The sequence below is a fragment of the Ursus maritimus genome, unplaced genomic scaffold (assembly GCF_017311325.1).
Source record: "Ursus maritimus isolate PB19 unplaced genomic scaffold, ASM1731132v1 scaffold_33, whole genome shotgun sequence".
Classification (NCBI taxonomy): Eukaryota; Metazoa; Chordata; class Mammalia; order Carnivora; family Ursidae; genus Ursus; species Ursus maritimus.
In genome coordinates this window covers 3,513,038-3,529,848 of record NW_024425897.1, presented here as the reverse complement: position 1 = coordinate 3,529,848, position 16,811 = coordinate 3,513,038, and the positions used below count along the sequence as shown (strand labels likewise).

Genomic DNA, 16,811 nt, shown 5'->3' with positions numbered 1-16,811 from the left:
CGGGGCCGGGGCGGGGCCAGAGGCGGGACCGGGGAGGGGCGGCGCTGGGACCCCTTGCGGACACGCCCGGCCCGCGCCCGGCCCCCGCCCCGGCCCACGCCCACCTTCGGGGGCGCTGGGTGCCAGCCGCCCAGCCTGTGGAGCCGCCGAGCCCCCTGGGCCCCGCCGGCGTTGGCCTCTGGCGCGGCGTTCAGGACCTTGGGCCCGGCGCGGCCGCTCCTCGCCTTGGTGTCCGGGCCAGGCGAGTGCCCGCGGCACTCTGAAGCCACGCAGCCGTCGTCGCACACCTGCAGTGCTGGCCCACCGAGTGGACACCGCGGAGAACGCCAGGCCCCCTGTTCCCAGCCCGCAGGCCCTGGCGCAGTGGCATGTCGGTCCCCTCCCGGGCCTCTGTGTGCACAGACCTTTCCCTTAACACCTCGGAGCCTGTCCCTGGGGTCAGGTTGATGTCCCTGCTCCATGCTAATCCCGAATAGGGCCAGACCTCTCTCATCTGGAGCCCCCCTGGCATTCATGGGGGTAGAGAATTTGTGACACTGTAGGGGCACCTTCAGTGTTTATCTCTTGCCCATCTCACAGTCCTCGGGCCACTCGACTGGACCGAGTCCAGCTAGTGGTCACGGTAAGGAGGGCAGGGGGCTCTGGATTCTCGGGCTTCCTGGCCCAAACTGCAGGTTTGGGAGTGTGTGTAGGTGGGAGAGCTAGCTAGGGTCAAGTGAGCCCCTCAGTCTCCCAGAGGCAGGGTGGAGTGCCCCTCGGGAAGCACAGGGCATCCTGCCCCTGCCTGGGATAGGCCTGTGGGCAGGCCCACCTCCTGCAGGAAATCCCACCCGCCAGCTCCGCGGCCGCTGCCCGCTTAAGGTGGACCTGAGCCTTTGCAGTGCCTGGCTGCAGTGTGGACAGAACAGGCTGAGCAGCCAGGCAGAGCAGTGCAGAACCTCTGGGAGTTTGCGACCTGGGTCAAGCTCTGAAGCCTCCACAGTGAGGACTGGCAAGTCTCTTTTCCTTCCAACACAGCCTCAGGGCCCTCTGCTGGGAAACCAAGACCCATCAGCGCCCTCCCCAGGTGGGAATCCAGGGGGGGGCGGTCCACCGTCCTTGGCTCTGGGCACCTGCTCCTCTACGGCCAGAATCCCTTGCTGCCCAGGGGCCACTTTCTCAGGCCATGCTGCCAAAGGCCCTAGGGCTCCTTGTCCTGGAAGCCCCTCCCTGCCTGTACGTGGGCCTGGTGGAGGCCCCAGCCCCAGCTTGGCAGGCTGCTGGTTGTGAGCCATTAAAAAGACCCTGGGCTGGGGGCCGGAACTGGGGCATTCGTACAGCTGCTTGACAGTAGAAACGGTCATGGGCTTTTTCCCATCACACCCCAGTTGTAGCCTCTGCTCTGTGGGGAGCCCACTTCTGGGGGCCTCAGCATAGGGTTGGGGGAGCACCCTCGCACTGAGTGGCAGGCTCAGGGCACAAAAGTGAGTGAAGAGCAGACACCTCCTTACCTCTGCCCACGGTGCCTCAGCCCTCTGATAGCCTCGGCGCCTGGAGATGTAAGGTCCAGGGGCCTCACAAAGACTCCAGCCAAAGCACACCTCACCCAATGGCTGCCATTGTTCCTGCCCTTCTGCAACCCAGCACTGGGACCCCAGGCCCCTGGAAGCCTCTGGATGCAGGCCTACCCATGCGGAGGGTCTCCTCCCCACAGGCTCCCAAATGGTGGCTCAGGCCCAAGTCTGACTCCAGGTCTGTGTAGGGGCATCAGGACAGCTGAGAGCGGTGGAGTGCCAAGTGCTGGTCATGAAAGAAAGGGTGCTTTGGGGTGCCTGGGTGGCTCAGTCGTTAAGCGTCTGCCTTTGGCTCAGGGCGTGATCCCGGCGTTCTGGGATTGAGCCCCACATCAGGCTCCTCTGCTGGGAGCCTGCTTCTTCCTCTCCCACTCCCCCTGTGTTCCCTCTCTCGCTGGCTCTAATAAATAAAATCTTTAAGAAAAAAAAAAGGGTGCTTTGTGCCTCCTGCAGACTTCCTGGGCAGAGGGGAGTCCTGGGTGGGGGGAGGTGAGAAGAGCAGGGGGAGACCCAGTGAGCCCGCCGGCCCAGGAGTCCTCCCCCTAAGGAGTTAAGATCCCCGGGAAAAGGAAAGCAGAGCAGAAAGCTTGCCTAACCTGCAGCCCAATGGACTGACCTGGAATGGAAGGGTACATCATCTCACCTCTCATTTCATCCCTAATACCATCAGCACCTCAAGTATGGCTTACCATTGCCTCTGTGCCACAGGGAGGAACCCACCTGAAAACACGCTGGCTGAGGCGCATGGGAGAGGCCCCACTGGCATCCCTGCTCATCGCAGTGGGACCGAACGTCAGGACTGCATGTCTCCCTTTCTGCAGCATTCTGCAGTGTCAGCAAGCCACCTGTAGTGTAGCCTGGTCACAGCACAGCTCTGTTCCCCAGCCATCTTGAGGGGCCTACCCTGCCGTCAGGGTTTTCCCCCCTTGGGGACACATCTCAACACCCAAGAGAAAAGAAGTCAGCCTGGGGTTTCATATCAAGTGGGATTTATCTTGTATTGGAGCCCAAAGCAAAAACAATGTTCAACAACCATTCTCTGCTAAGTAAAAGGGGTGTCTGACCGCCCTTCCCTGAGGGATCAAGCCTGGGCCAGCCTTTCATACATCAATGCATCCAAAAAAGGCCCATGGGAAAGCAACACCCGTCCTTTATGTCAAAATTCCAATTCATCAAGATAGGCAAGGTGCACAAGCTTCAATGTCCCTCCTTGGTGGGAAGGGCCTCTGTGCCAGGACTTCAAGAGCACCCAGACCTGTGTCTGTAGAGGCCTAAGGCTGCCAGGACACAATGTTGGCCAGTGAAGTCTGCAGTTTGGCTTAAAAAAAATTTTTTTTTAAAAAGGGTGACTGGGTGGCTCAGTTGTTGGGCGTCTGCCTTCAGCTCGGGTCGTAACCCTAGAGTCCTGGAATCCAGCCCCTTGTCGGGCTTCCTGCTCAGCAGGGAGCCTTGCTTCTCCCTCTCCCACTCCCCCTGCTTGTGTTCCCTCTCTCGCTGTCAAGTCCATGAATAAAATCTTTAAAAAAAAAAAAAAAAGAGCAGCGTCTTTTGGAGGTGCTTCCCCCAGAGGGAACAAGGACCTGAGGTTTGGAACCAGACACAGGTCACAGAACACTGAGATGTCAGGAAGAGCAGGGCCCGGCTGGTAGACTCTGGCCACACTGTAAAGCACCTCCAGCAGGTATTATGACCAACAGCAGAGTGACAGTAATCCATTCCAGGGCCAGGTCCAAACTTGCTCCCCCCACCACTGGAGGGCAGTATGGCCACACTCCCCAGCCCCACTGGCCTCCCAGGACACACCTTATGTGTGACCATGTGCTTTGAAAAGCCTGCTGGTGCACCAAAAACCCTTCTACCCCACTTAGAACAACATTCAGACACAATTTATTTTACAAGAAGAAGCCCCAAATGGCACTAACCCATTTGTATTCTTGAAAATGTCCCTTTATTTAAAGCTAATGCAGATGTCCACAGTTCTGCCCAGATGGAGATGCCACGAGTGAGCAGGTAGGAGATGGCAGCAGGGTATCCAATGAGGGCTGTGGGGCCAAGCCCCACCTCACACATTGCACCAGACTGAACAAGTGAGCTATGAGACCAGCCTATCCCTCCACCAGGAATGAGGGCCAACCAAACACAGCCTTGGCCAAAGCCTGGAAACCTACTTGGCCTTCCTGTGTGAAAAGCTAAGGTACTCTGGTGGCCTTCATTTCCCTCCCGCAGAGAAAAAAAAAAACAACAGCAAGACACAACAAAAGCCTACCGACTCCTTGCCAGAAGGCAGCAGCACATGGCCGCAGCCAGCACACCTGCCCCACTGCAGACACAGCACGGCCCCAGGGGCCAAGAGCAGCCCCCAGCCCAAGGCGGAGCCAGTGGCAGCAAGTGGGCCCCGCAGCACTGCCCCAACACCCCGGAGCCAGGGCACCCACAGGGCTCCCAGGACGGGGCCGGCGCATACACGGTCCTGCCCTCCGTGCAGGTTTCGAATGTGTCGTTTATTCACTATTTTTGATGACTATAAATAAGTGTTTCCACTATGGAAAAGAAAGTGAGCACAGTACATTTTCATGACTGGGGAATGGATTTTCTGAAGTCTTCTTCAATAGGGCAAAAACTTAGAAAAAAAACAACCTGAATGTTGGAATTCAGTTCTTTATATAAAGTCCCTTGTAAAAACAAAACAGAATAAAAACAAACTGAAAAGAAGGGGCAGGGCAAAATTTAAAAAAAGAAAAAGGAGGAAAAGAACGGAAGGAAGAGAAAACAAGGGGAGGCGGCTTATTGCTCCTCCTCGGCTCCAGCCTTGCTCTCGGCATCTTCCGACTCCTTGCTCTCCGCCTTCACGGAGAGAGCTTCTAGCTTCTCGGTCACCTTCTCGGCGTCGTCGTTTTTGCCCGACCCTGCTAAGATATAGGAGGACGCAGTAAGGAAACCGAGAAGCACCGCTCTCCACAGCCCACCCGCCTCCCATGGCCCTGGGCGAAGACCACAAGACAGGCCACTTCACCATGTGCCGGCCACGCCAGCCTCCAGGGGCACACAAATGAGTAAGAGCTCATGCCTGGGACGGGAGTCTGGGAGCTCAGATATGTAGGGTCACTTGCTATGGCACCCATCATCGAGCCCCAAACAAGCAGGTGACGACGAGGACCTCTTGAGGCCCCTTCGGCCATGGGCTCTACCCAGATGTCGTTACTGGACCGCCAGGCTGGGTGCTGTGAGGCCAGGCCACAGAGCACATGCTGGGGGCCTTGGTGGCCAGCTCACTCCCCAAGAAGCACCCTGTGTCCCCAGATGTCTGTATCACCCTTTGACAGGTCGAGGTGGTCACAGCACCCCGGGATGTTTCTGTGGCAGACGGAAAAAGCACCCGCCTGGGGCTGCAGCCGGATGCAGAGTGAGTCTGCGAGGAAGTCCCCTACCCATGACACCATGTCACCTTTCTTTTCTCTCTCCTCGATCTCTTTCCTGCATTCTTCAAACTTTGTTTTGAATTTCTGTGCATCTGTGGGAAGAAGAGAAGAGACTTCCTAAGGTCCCTGAGCAGTGAAGGGGACACGTCCTGGAGGGTGTGAAGAGTCAAGATTCACAACCAGCTCATCCCATGGCCAATTCGGACTTAAGGACACAGCTCTGGGCTCACTCTTACCCAGACTGAGCAGTAACTGTTTCTTAAGTCCCTCCTGAGACTGGTGGCTATGCTGGGCTGTGTCCTTCCATCTGACTCTGTGACAATCTGGGCAGAGTAGTACACGGTACTGGCGGCCGTGCACAAGCAAGGGCAGGGGCCTCCCTGCCTGGCACTCTGCTCTCCACTCACGTCCGAGGCCCAGTGGGCACTTCTGACAATCAGGGCTGGAAAGGGACATGCCTGCCCTGGACAGACTGGATGCCCAGCCCCCTTTGAGGTTAAAAGGGAAAAGACCCTGCTCGTGGCCTCAGAGCCCAGATGAGGCCTCGAGAGCACACGGCTGAACCACAGGGCTTGCATCCCTCCCCCGAGGGAGCGGCAGACAGTAGGGTGGGACCAGTCCCTACCACACACTTCCCAGGCACTACCAATTCCCCCTCCAAAGCTACAATGTCAAACGGGAGGCTGCAGTCAGGCAGTCCCCGGGGCCCAGCACCCTTCTGCTTACTTTCAGCATTTAGGAAGCGGATGGCCAACAGCTCTGGCTTGGGGCACTCATCGGCGAAGTCAGCGTGGGTGTTCCAGACCCAGGCACGGTCGCTGCCTGCATTCGGCTTCAGTTCCATCATCGGTGTGACTGGGGAAGAGGAGCCATGTGAGAGTCCCGTCAACTGCACCAAGGCCTCCCTGCCACAAAATGCCCTGGTTGCCAACGCAAGGTCCCACTTTGGGGTCAACCAGCCAGGCCTAAACAAAGTCCCGTGGGATACACATCTTAAACATGTTTGTTTGCAAACGCCTCGTGTACACTTAAAAACAAGACTGTCCTAAATCTGGAAACAGGGTGGCCTGCTCCCCGACCGAGAACAGCTCAGCAAGTGTCCAATTCCACTGGATCAAGGGCTCCAGCACCAACAGAGCCGCTCACATCTAGGCCTTCCTGTGGAGCCCCCATAACGTGGCTGTGCCCCCGCTCAGTCACACCATCAGAGACCTGGCCCATTGGGAGGTGGGGGACAGAAACCGTAAGCAGGGTGAACACCCCCCTCCCCCGGGGAAGGCATGGAGTCAGACCAGGGCAACCACTCTGACACTGTCCAGGGACCCTGGGGGACGAGCCAATAGAAGCGCACACTGTGGGCCTTGTGACTTACATCATGGAAGACAAAGCCATGACCTGGAATAGGCACAGCCACCCCGGTGTCCTCAGGCTTTGCGCAGCCCCGAGGTGGAAAAGTGAGACAGCCTGCACAAAGAACACGAGCACCCCCAATGCCGCACCCACCGCTGTGCCCCTGCACCCCTGGCAGAGGTCTCCAGAGATGTGGGCCGGCCCATGCCCAGCCCCAAGCACACATGACCATCTGAACCGGGAACAGTCACCCCATCTCCATGTAGACACCTCGCAAACCCCCAGAGGTGCCATGGCCTCTCCTGCCACCACCCACCTGGCACATCCAGGGTCTATGATATGCACCAGGCCCAGAACCCACCTACCACCTGGAAACAACCCAGTGACCTGACAAGGCTCTGGAAGAAGCATAGGGTGTCAGGCAGACCCCTGGGGAGTGATTCAAATTGGAGTGGAGGCCAAGGGCCATAGCAGATAGGTGGGGGGGGGGGTTCACAAGGGTAGGGCACGAAAGGGGCGGCTGGGTGGCTGAGTTGGTTAAGCGTCTGCCTTCAGCTCAGGTCATGCTCTCGGGTCCTGGGATCAAGCCCCAGGTCAGGATCTCTGCTCAGCAGGGAGTCTGCTTCTCCCTCTCTCCCCACTCATGCTTGCTCTTTCTCGCTCAAATACATAGATAAAATCTTAAGAAAAAAAGGAAGGGCATGAACGCCCTTCTGCACCAACCCTCAGGGTCTCTGCAAACCGCCCCATCCTTCCACATCACCCTCCAGGGCTGTTCTGCTCAGCTTCCTGCCTGGTCACCCTGTGTGCCCAGATGAGGGGTCCTGCCCTGCCAGACATGCACTCTACCCAGTAACATAGACCCGGCACTGGATCAGGAATGCAGCCCAAAACATGTCTGCTTCCGCATACACACGCACTGCAGGACAACCCAGAAGCCAAGAGACTGTTATGGTGGGGGACTTACTGTCGCCCCTTTATAGGCCAGGCCTGGTGTGGCTTTTCCCAGACCCCAGCCCCACCCCCACCATGTTGAGCCCAGGGCTGATGCATCACACCTGTCCAAAGGCCTCAGCCTGTCACCACCCACTACCTGTTTGGTCTCACAGGCACCTAAGAATAAGGTAGCCACCTTCTCCCCCTACCCCTCTTCCCTTCTGTGTCCTCCTTAGGGGACACTCTGCAGGCACAAAACAAACCGAAGAGTGGGAAGGCTTCCTACTGGGCACATCAAATACATGCGGGAGCACATGTCCTCATGACACTGCCCAATCCTCGGGCAGGCACCTCATGGTCCCGAGCCCACACTGGGGCTCTGTGTCCACCCTGTCATGTCCTATCTGCCTGGACTCCACACCCGGTATGCTGGAAGTTTCTCTGAAAGTCTGCTGAGTTCGGAGCATGTGGAACAGCTCATTTCCTACTTTAAGTTCAGAACACACCATGAATACGCGCCCCGCGTCCCAGTGTAACCCCAAGCTCCCAGTACAGCACTGAAGGCAACGTGCCCGAAGACCTAAGGCATCCTCGTGTGGGACTTGACGTGAAAACACACACGCAGAGGCCACCTACTGTAGTGGTTGGCGCATATCTTCAGGGTCTTGTCCCTCCTCATGAGGAGGCGGATGGTCCCTTTCTCCTTATGCTTCAGAAGCTTGACGTCACCAGTGCCTCGTTCCTTCCACTCTGGGAGATCGTTCTCTGAAGCGAATCGGAATAGCTTTGCCCGCCTTCAAGAAAAGCCATTGAAAGAGAGCTTAGATGGGCACAGAGAGGGGAATAAGCAGTTAAAAGCTGGCTTGGAAAGAACTCTTGTGGTCTGTGCGTTGAAAAAATGGCCGTATCCAGCGTCTCCACAGACGACGTCCTTTCCTTTGCCCTTCTAGGACTGTTAGTCAAAAATTTACCAAAAGAGCAAGACAACAACAGACGTCAAATTTTTACTTAGAATAATGAAATAAAAAAGAAAAGAGATTTCCAACAGAAAGACCCAACTTCTCAGCAAAGATACCCCCCCTGAGTACGCTGGGCTTGCCTGTGATCACAGTGCAGGGGAGCCCCTGGTGTCCCAAAGGGCCACAGGGGTAGCATGGAAGCAGGTGGACGTCGAGGACTCCTGCCCTCCACAGGGCCAGCCCTTCCCTCTGCTGTGAGATGCCCCCTGTGCTTCCCTGGCCCCCAAACCCACAGAAGGGGCTACAGACCTCTGTTCAGGCCGCCAGTCTCTGGCCCAACACCTTGCCTTCCTGCCCAGAGCAGCACCTCACTGGGCCCAGCCAGGCACCAAAGCCCAAATGGTGAGCCCAGCAGTCCTGACTTTAGGCTGATATCCTCCATTTCCTTCCCCGCCAGACCCAAGCCCTGTTGATCCATTTCCTGCACAACATTCTGCTCTCTCCCCCAAGCTCAATTCTGTTAAGGGAGACAGTGCCCTCACAAGGATGCCACCAGAGCTTTCACCTGGAGCCCAAGGGCCCAGACGTAAAGGCCTGACACTGGCCTCACTACCCTCAGGAAGGGCCTGTGTCCAGGACTGCCAGTTCGCAGCCCTGTGTGTGTGTGTGTGTGTGTGTGTGTGTGTGTGTGTATAAGTAACAGCACCAGCACCAGCAGCAGTCCTCACTCCTGGGACGAACGAGTCCCTGGCTATTGTACCATTTCTGGGCAAAGTGATGTGGAGAACCAGTGTCTTCAGGTACACGCCCACCACTCTCTGAGACCAAAGGGATGTATGTGACTCTCCCTCCCCAGTCTGCCTAACTTGGAGGGAGGGGTCACTGTTCCTGCCCCCCCCACTCACAGGAAAGCACTCAAACCTTCATCTGGCTTCTTGGGTGGAATCTGCTTTGGCGGGGGGTGGTGTGTGACGGGACTCCACAAGCTTGGACAGGAAAAACACTCCAGCCTATTTCCATTAACTTGTAACAGAGTCTAGTGTTTCCTGTGATTCTGAGTATAGGCTACAGGTCAGTCTCGGCAGGGCTGATTTTGTCACAAACATCTCAACACACGGCTGGTGCCAGAGACTTAAAAATGTCCCTTGCCATTATAGCTTCCCACTGAAGATGCCAGAAAACCCGCATAGAATAATTTTTAGAAAGTAATCTTGGTAAGCCTAACACCATTCACTTTCACATATAATTCCAGGTGTTATTTTGTGCGTTAAGAACACCGAATTAGTAGTTCACAAACTTCAAGATGCCAGAGTCCATAGCGCAAAAGAAAAAAAAAAATGGTAGAGACACCCTGTTCAACCAGAGGAAGGGTGCATGGGAGTCTTAGAGGTAGCTAAGGGGGCTGTAAAGATGCACCTTTGTGGATAGAGTGGCAGGAAAAGTACACCGCTCCCCACAGCACTGGCCACCAGAAGCAGGGGCACCCAGTGAAGAGTTATCCAATGAATGGATTCTAACAGCAGCCTTGATTTCCACATAGGATTAGTCATCACACAACTCCAAGCCCTTTCTTCAGCTTCAGTCCAACTAAAAGCCAGGCTGAGACCCTGACACCCATAAAAACCATAATTTCAATCTTACACTAAAGATTCCTATATCTGGAGCAACATGAGCTTACTTACATTTTAAAAAGCTCTTCTTCATCTTCTTCCAGCGTTTTAATTTCTTGCTCGGGAAGAGAAACTATAGGCTCAAACTGGGGGTCGTGGTTGGACTCATCTGCATTCTCAGTGGAGGTGTCATGGTCCTCATGGGTGTCCTGTGGATTGAGGTGCAGAGAGGTGACTGCTGGCCCCAGAGCCTGGCCCCCACCCAGAGCTCCGCAGTGCCCACAGTGGGCAATCCCTCCAAGTGAACAGCCTCATCCCAAAGCAAGAGATTAAGCCCACAGTCTTTCACACAAAGAAAGGTTTGCACCCACACTGAGTGCAGTAAGATGCTGAACTTCAGCACCCTCCCCAGATGCATCAATCACATGTGTGGACAGTCAGACTGGGGCCCCTAAAGTTGGGCCCCCTACTGGCCAAAGAGACACTGCCTCATCACTTTGCACCTCAGTTTCCTCACCTGTAAAATGTGGATAATGACGTGCTAAGTGAAGATTAAAAGACACAATGACAGAAGAGAGCCTTAAGGAGAGTGCCACCCTTTCGTCAAAAAGCAACCCTTTGAATTTTTACTGGTTGAAAAAAAATCTGTGCTCTTGTTAGTAGAAGGCAAAAAAGTTGCTACCCAACTGCTAGTATTTACATTGAATTCACAGTTCTGTCAGCAATTTTATCTTACATCAGAAAGTTGATGCGTCGACAGAAATCGTACAAATAAGAGCCATAAAATTCTGATCCAGTTTAGAAAACTACAGGGCACAGAGGATCATATTTTAGGTTAAAGTCTTAGAAAACACGTGGTTTGGTGATGTGTAGTCCAGTAAAACCTGGGAGACTTTACTACCAGACTCGAGCCAAAAAAGAACATATAGAAGGAGGCTTCGTTGCTTTCCTTGGTTGAACAGCATTGCGGCTCCGCCGAGGCCAGCTCAACCCGAGCAGATGCCCGCAATCAACAAAGCCGCCCCGACCCTGGGTCGGTGCTGCACGACCCCACCACCCGGCTGGAACGCGAGCTTCCGCTACAGAGGCCTGTGGCGGTTCAAGACGTGAGAACAGAATGAATGAAGTCCTGCGTAGGCGACGGCAGGAAGGGACGCACGGTTTTGGTGGGAAGCCTGCTAGTGGGCCGAGCCGGAGGAAACCGGCCACCCGCCCCGCGTCTCAGGCGAGCAGCGAAGTGAACTAGAGACCAAGAAGCCCGGGCTGCGGGCCGCCCCATGCCCCGATGGAGCTCCCGGCCCCACCTGGGACCGCCCCAAGGTCACGCGGGCGCCCCGCAGACCCCGAGCCCGCTCGCCCCCAAGCATCGCGAGCCCTAGCCCCGAAGGCCCCAGGCCGAGCTACCCTAAGCTCCGACCACGCGCCCCTGAGGCCCCGCAGGCACCGAGCCCGCAAGCCAGCGGGGGTTGGCGGCCGCGGCGCGGGCCGCCCACGTGGCCGCCGATAGCCGCCTCGGCCTCCCGGCCCCCACCCAGTCCCCGCCCGGGCTCAGCCGCACCTTGGCGGCCGCCATGGGGGCGCGGCGGCGGCGGCGGCTCGGCTGGCTCGGTCGTCGCTGGCTCCGCGGCCTCTCGGCGGCTGGTCGTAGCTCCTTCCCTCCGCGTCTGGCGCCGGCGCCTCCCGCCCTCCCGCTCTTCCCTCCGCCCCGCGACCCGAACCCCGACCCCTGACCCCGGCGGCGGGAAACGCGACGCGATTCAAAACCAGTGCAGCTTTATTGGCTCACACGGCGGACACTCTCATTGTCCAGCCCGCCCCGCGCTTCCCGCCAAAACGCCCGCGGCGCATGCCCGGCCCGCCCGGCCGACAAGGGAGCGTGCACTCCCGGCGGCCCTCGCGCGCACTTCCGCCCCGCGGCGGCGCGCGCCCCTCGAGCTCGCGAAGGGGCTTGGGGGTCGGGGCTGGCGCGTGGCGATGACGTCACCGGAAGCCAGGATGATAGAGACGCGCGGCCTTGTTTGCACGCGCTGGCTGAGGGGAGAGCGGCGAGCTAGGCGAGCGGCCGGCGCGGGCCCCTGGCGGGCGGGCGGCGTACCCCATGCCCGAGACCCGAACCTGAGCACCGAGGGTTCGAGTCCCGCCCCACCCCGGGGCGGAGCCGACGAGCGGCCTCGCGGCGTTGCACCCGCCCTCTGAGCGCCCGCCTCCCGTGTGCCAGGCCCAGGACCGGGCGGCGGAGGCGGCCCTCGTGGGGGGCCCCAGTCCGGGCAGCGGACGGACCGAACGATGAGTGACAAGCTCGACAACGAAGTAGAGTGAAGGGAGATCTTGATGGGAGACGGAGGAGGAAATGGAGGAAGAGGGGGCGGGGGAGATGGAGATGGAGGCGGGGTAGGAAACCACTGGGAGAAAACGTGGGATTAGGGGATAAATTGGGAGAGGGGGAAAGGGAACGGGGTTGAGGCTGGGCGTAGGGTGCACTAATGGAGGTCGTGGTGTGGGGCAAGGCGGCCTGGGGCGTTCAGGTTCTAGGGTCCAGCCCTCAGCCCAGCCCTTGTCTGTTTCCACACAGGGCCCTGTGCCCATGGAGGGCTGCTGCCAGGACAGCAGCAGTGCCCAGGGCAGCTCTGCAGCCCTAGCCCCCCACGAGGAAGACAAGGAGGAGGAAGGGGGGGCTGGGGCGGCCTCAGAGTCCGTGCCTCAGCCTGGGCTCTACAGCTACATCAGGGAGGACCTGTTTACCTCGGAGATCTTCAAGTTGGAGCTGCAGAACGTACCCCGCCATGCCAGCTTCAGTGATGTACGACGCTTTCTGGGCCGCTTTGGCCTGCAGCCTCATAAGACCAAACTCTTCGGGCAACCTCCCTGCGCCTTTGTGACATTCCGCAGTGCCGCTGAGCGGGACAAGGCCCTGCGTGTGCTGCACGGTGCCCTCTGGAAGGGCCGCCCACTCAGCGTGCGCCTGGCCAGGCCCAAGGCTGATCCTATGGCCAGGAAGAGGCGGCGGGAGGATGAGGGTGAGCCGACGACCACATGCATCGCAGATGTAGTGACCCCTCTTTGGACCGTGCCCTATGCTGAGCAGCTTGAGCGGAAGCGGCTGGAGTGTGAGCAGGTGCTACAGAAGCTCGCCAAGTGAGTGTGGGTGCAGATCACCCCCTTGGCCCCAGAGCTCTGCTCGGCTCTATGCTTGTTCAGCCCATCTTGTGCCCTGTACGGACATCCTCCGGGTCTGCGTGGTCTCTTGGGTAGCTAGCGAGTAAAACCAATGTATAATCAGTGGAGATAGTGAGGTCCTGAGGGAGGCGCCCAGACACCTGGGCATTTGGAGAATGGCTGGGGATGGTTGCGGGGGAAGCGGACTGAGTCCAACCTTGGCCCCACCTTATCCTGCAGGGAAATTGGGAGCACCAACCGCGCCCTGCTACCCTGGCTACTCTCACAGAGGCACAAGCACAACAAGGCCTGCTGCCCACTGGAGGGGGTTAGGCCATCACCCCAGCAGGTCAGGCCCGGCTTCTGTGGCCAGAAATTCATCTCATGTTCTTAAAGGAACTCTTCCTGCTTATCTCTACCATCCCTTTTGCTCCTTTGCATTTACTCCTGGTACTCATCATGCGACTGTTACTTGTTCTCAGCCCCATCTCCTGTGGGGGAACTGGAGCCTCTCGCTTACCACCATCTCTCACTTGATTTGTTCTGTCTACTCATGAGTGTTGGACAGCCAGGGTAAGGTCGGGCATGTCTCTCTGCCTCCCTGCAGACCGAGTATCGTAATAAGTGTGAGTTTCTGGTCGGCATCGGGGTGGACGGGGAAGACAACACAGTTGGCTGTCGGCTTGGCAAGTACAAGGGCGGGACATGTGCTGTGGCAGCCCCCTTTGACACCGTGCACATCCCTGGGGCCACCAAGCAGGTGGCGAAGGCCTTCCAGGAGTTCATCCGGTGAGGGCTAATGGCTGGGCTGGGGGCCCTGAGAAGTTCTGAGGTGGTCTGGGAGCAGAGGGTCTGCCTGGGGGGATTCTGGAATTGTGATCTGGTGGGTGTGGCTGGAAGAGAGAGCAGGGATGCTGCTCTAACATCCTGGTTGGCAGATGTTGGGGGACTCAGGGCCACTCATGGCTCCTACAGGTCCACTCCATACTCAGCGTACAACCCAGAGACGTACTCGGGCCACTGGAAGCAGCTGACTGTGCGCACCAGCCGCCGTGGCCAAGCCATGGCCATTGTCTACTTCCACCCCCAGGTCTCAGGCAGGGTGGCCCTCCTGGGGGAGGGTGTCTGGGCCACAGTGAGCTGGGACGCAACCTTACAAGGCCTTTTCTACTGCTTACCCAGAAACTGGGCCCTGAGGAGCTGGCTGGGCTGAAGGCCTCCTTGGCGCAGCACTTCATGGCAGGGCCAGGCAAGGCCACTGGGGTGACCTGCCTCTACTTTGTAGAGGAGGGACAGCGGTGAGGAACCTGGGTAGGGGTGGGGCGGGTCCCTGCAAGGGCTGGTGACACTGATGGACTTACCCTACCACCCACAGAAAGACTCCCAGCCAGGAGGGCCTGCCCCTGGAGCACGTGGCTGGAGACCGGTGCATCCACGAGGACCTACTGGGGTTGACTTTCCGGATCTCTCCTCACGCCTTCTTCCAGGTAGCCCCAAATTTCTGGGGATCACGAGGACACATGGAGGGAAGCCTGACATGATGTCAGGATGTGATGGGGACAGTGGGCTAGGGCAGTGATAAAGGATTAGCTGGGAGAACGTCCAGGCGGGAGAGCCACAAGCCTTACTTGTAAGGTAGGAAAAAGATCATTTGCTGTTAGATTCACTGACAGCCCTTCGGAGGGCCATTTGTGGGGTAGGAATAAGACTTGGGGTGATGCCAGGGCTCTGGTGTGAGCTCTGGCACTCAAAGAGAGGTGAGAGGTGGGGTATCAGCATCAAGTTGCTGTTTAGATACAGGAGACTGGGCGAGGTTGTCAGGTATGATGCGATTGAGGGTCAGTCTGAGGACTGGGCCTCTAGCACTCAGATGGCTAGATGGGGGGAGGGGTGGGATCTGGAGACCTGGGAAGAGGGTGAGTGACCCAGGGATGAGATCACAGAGGCACTGTGGAGGCCCCCAGGCAGGAAGAGTGCCCAAGGAATCCAAGTGCTTGGGGGTTGCGGGGGATTATGCAGGAGGGGAGGCCAACGTGGGTGGTAAGGCTCCGCTGACCTTCTGGAAGCTGCTGGCTTGCCCTCCAGGTAAACACTCTGGCGGCGGAGGTGCTCTACACAGTTATTCAGGACTGGGCCCAGCTGGATGCAGGGAGCACAGTGCTGGATGTGTGCTGCGGCACTGGTACCATTGGCCTGGCACTGGCCCCGGTGAGTCCTCCTGCCCCGCCTGAGAATGCCCTCTCCCCACCCCACCCGTGTTGTCACTTGCCTCGTGACCCCCAATGACCCCCCCAGCCTATTTCAGATCCTTTTTCACTCCCCACGTGCCTCCCGTTGTTCCCCTCCCTAAGAGGTCTGTGGGATGGGGTGGGGCGCCATGAGTCTGTCCTTTCCTGGCTTCAGAGAGTGAAGAGAGTCGTGGGGATTGAGCTGTGCCAAGAGGCTGTGGAAGATGCCCGGGTGAACGCCCGAGACAATGGTGAGAGCCAGCGTTGCACACAGTGGGCAGGCAGCAGATACTCCTGCTGCGTACCTCAGCACGGCACCTGGGACGCACCAGATGGTTCTTAGGGCCCGTGGTGGAGTGAGGGGCAGAGGGTGCTTAAGGGGCTCCTACGGTATGGACTTAACTGTGTGCCCAGGATGCCAGAGCTGGGTAAGGGTGAGGAGGTTTCTTAGCCAGTGGGCTTTCCTGAGACACCTCTGGCCAGGGACTTCAATACACCAGGCAGGCCCTGTGGGGAGAGGGTGTCCTGGGTCCCCTGTGACAGGGCTGTTGTTCCATGTCCAGAGTTGACCAATGTGGAGTTCCACTGTGGGAGAGCTGAGGACCTGGTGCCCACTTTGGTGAGCAGACTGGCCTCTCAGCAGCTTGTTGCCATCCTGGACCCGCCCCGTGCTGGCCTACGTAAGTGGCCTCCATCTGGGAGTGTCGTGGGGAAGACTGGGGCGGGGATGTCTGGGTGGCACACCAGGCTGCGCAGCCTCAGGCCTGATGCCCATCCCCTTCGGACCTCCTCAGATTCCAAAGTGATCCTGGCTGTCCGAAGAGCTGAGAACCTCAGGCGGCTCCTGTATGTCTCTTGCAACCCCCGGGCGGCCATGGGCAACTTTGTGGAGTGAGTGTGAAGTGGGGGGCCTGGGGTGGCCCCGGGACAGGGTGGACTGGGGACCCGGTGGACCCATGTGGCTGACCTTGATAATCCTTTCCCATCACAGCCTCTGCAGGGCCCCATCTAACCGGGTGAAGGGCACCCCCTTCCGGCCTGTCAAGGCAGTGGCTGTGGACCTGTTCCCGCAGACCCCGCATTGTGAGATGCTCCTCTTGTTTGAGAGGGTGGAGCACCCCAATGGCGCAGGGGCCCTGGCACCCCAGCCCCCCCTCGGGCCCCCCTCAGACACTGTACAGGAAACTGGGGCTGCTGCCTCTTGCTAGGTCCCTGGAGGACTACAAACTTTGCTCTTTCAGAATGGGGCCATCTTTATCACCAGGGCGGCAGCCAAGGGGTTCCCCAAGTCTTTGCCTTGCCTCAGGATGCTTAGGCAGCACCTAGAGGGCACGACACTTGGCTGACCACACTCAAGGTCCATCTGTCGTCCCTGTGGACCCTAGGCTCCTGTAGCCTGTCCTCTACTACCCCTTCCACCTCCAGTTCTTTTTGGGTTGGGATATAGGGCTAGAATAAAGTTGCTAAACTATTGAAGTTATTGTGATGAAAACTCATTAGCACACAGGGTTCCCTCTGCCCCCCCCCCCCACTGCAGGTGCCGGGGGCAAGGTCAACGGGGCACTTTGAGCAGCCCAAGTCTGGGCCTCCACCTCCCACT

General features: G+C 58.1%; 2 protein-coding genes and 1 non-coding gene across 5 annotated transcripts; 1 reads left to right on the top strand and 2 right to left on the bottom strand.

Moving 5' to 3' along the window:
• Positions 1 to 4,035: 4,035 nt before the first annotated feature.
• On the bottom strand, positions 4,036 to 11,546 carry RANBP1 (RAN binding protein 1). Of its 2 annotated transcripts, none has more exons than XM_040619598.1 (6): positions 11,386 to 11,546; positions 9,900 to 10,036; positions 7,895 to 8,052; positions 5,699 to 5,827; positions 4,999 to 5,064; positions 4,036 to 4,462 (listed from the first exon to the last, which is right to left on the bottom strand). In XM_040619598.1, exons 1-6 carry the CDS (start codon positions 11,398 to 11,400, stop codon positions 4,338 to 4,340), a joined length of 630 nt encoding a protein of 209 aa, XP_040475532.1. In that variant the 5' UTR covers positions 11,401 to 11,546; the 3' UTR covers positions 4,036 to 4,337. The 2 variants fall into 2 exon arrangements, with proteins under 2 accessions (XP_040475532.1, XP_040475533.1); XM_040619599.1 differs by having other exon boundaries at positions 4,036 to 4,459.
• Positions 4,840 to 4,966, bottom strand: LOC121100074. Its single transcript, XR_005831804.1, has one exon. It is a non-coding gene; the product is annotated as a small nucleolar RNA SNORA77 (small nucleolar RNA).
• A 287-nt stretch (positions 11,547 to 11,833) lies between the features above and the next one.
• TRMT2A (tRNA methyltransferase 2 homolog A) lies at positions 11,834 to 16,687 on the top strand. 2 transcript variants are annotated; one of them, XM_008697591.2, is made up of 12 exons: positions 11,835 to 12,137; positions 12,400 to 12,962; positions 13,224 to 13,332; positions 13,591 to 13,772; positions 13,959 to 14,073; positions 14,166 to 14,281; positions 14,359 to 14,470; positions 15,069 to 15,191; positions 15,387 to 15,462; positions 15,775 to 15,891; positions 16,006 to 16,102; positions 16,203 to 16,687. In XM_008697591.2, exons 1-12 carry the CDS (start codon positions 12,114 to 12,116, stop codon positions 16,417 to 16,419), a joined length of 1,851 nt encoding a protein of 616 aa, XP_008695813.1. In that variant the 5' UTR covers positions 11,835 to 12,113; the 3' UTR covers positions 16,420 to 16,687. The 2 variants fall into 2 exon arrangements, with proteins under 2 accessions (XP_008695814.1, XP_008695813.1); XM_008697592.2 differs by lacking the exons at positions 13,959 to 14,073; positions 14,166 to 14,281 and having other exon boundaries at positions 11,834 to 12,137.
• The last annotated feature ends 124 nt before the right edge of the window (positions 16,688 to 16,811 follow it).

What these genes read in the sequence shown, in the direction of transcription:
- RANBP1 (XM_040619598.1), bottom strand. An exon ending in GAAGAAGAGCTTTTTAAAAT is followed by an intron (nt 8,053 to 9,899) that starts GTAAGTAAGCTC and finishes CTTTTCTTGAAG; the next exon opens with GCGGGCAAAGCTATTCCGAT. An exon ending in CGAGGAGAGAGAAAAGAAAG is followed by an intron (nt 4,463 to 4,998) that starts GTGACATGGTGT and finishes CCTATATCTTAG; the next exon opens with CAGGGTCGGGCAAAAACGAC.
- TRMT2A (XM_008697591.2), top strand. Translation starts at nt 12,114, where the DNA reads ATGAGTGACAAGCTCGACAACGAA. An exon ending in GTGACAAGCTCGACAACGAA is followed by an intron (nt 12,138 to 12,399) that starts GTAGAGTGAAGG and finishes GTTTCCACACAG; the next exon opens with GGCCCTGTGCCCATGGAGGG. An exon ending in GCCATGGGCAACTTTGTGGA is followed by an intron (nt 16,103 to 16,202) that starts GTGAGTGTGAAG and finishes TTCCCATCACAG; the next exon opens with CCTCTGCAGGGCCCCATCTA.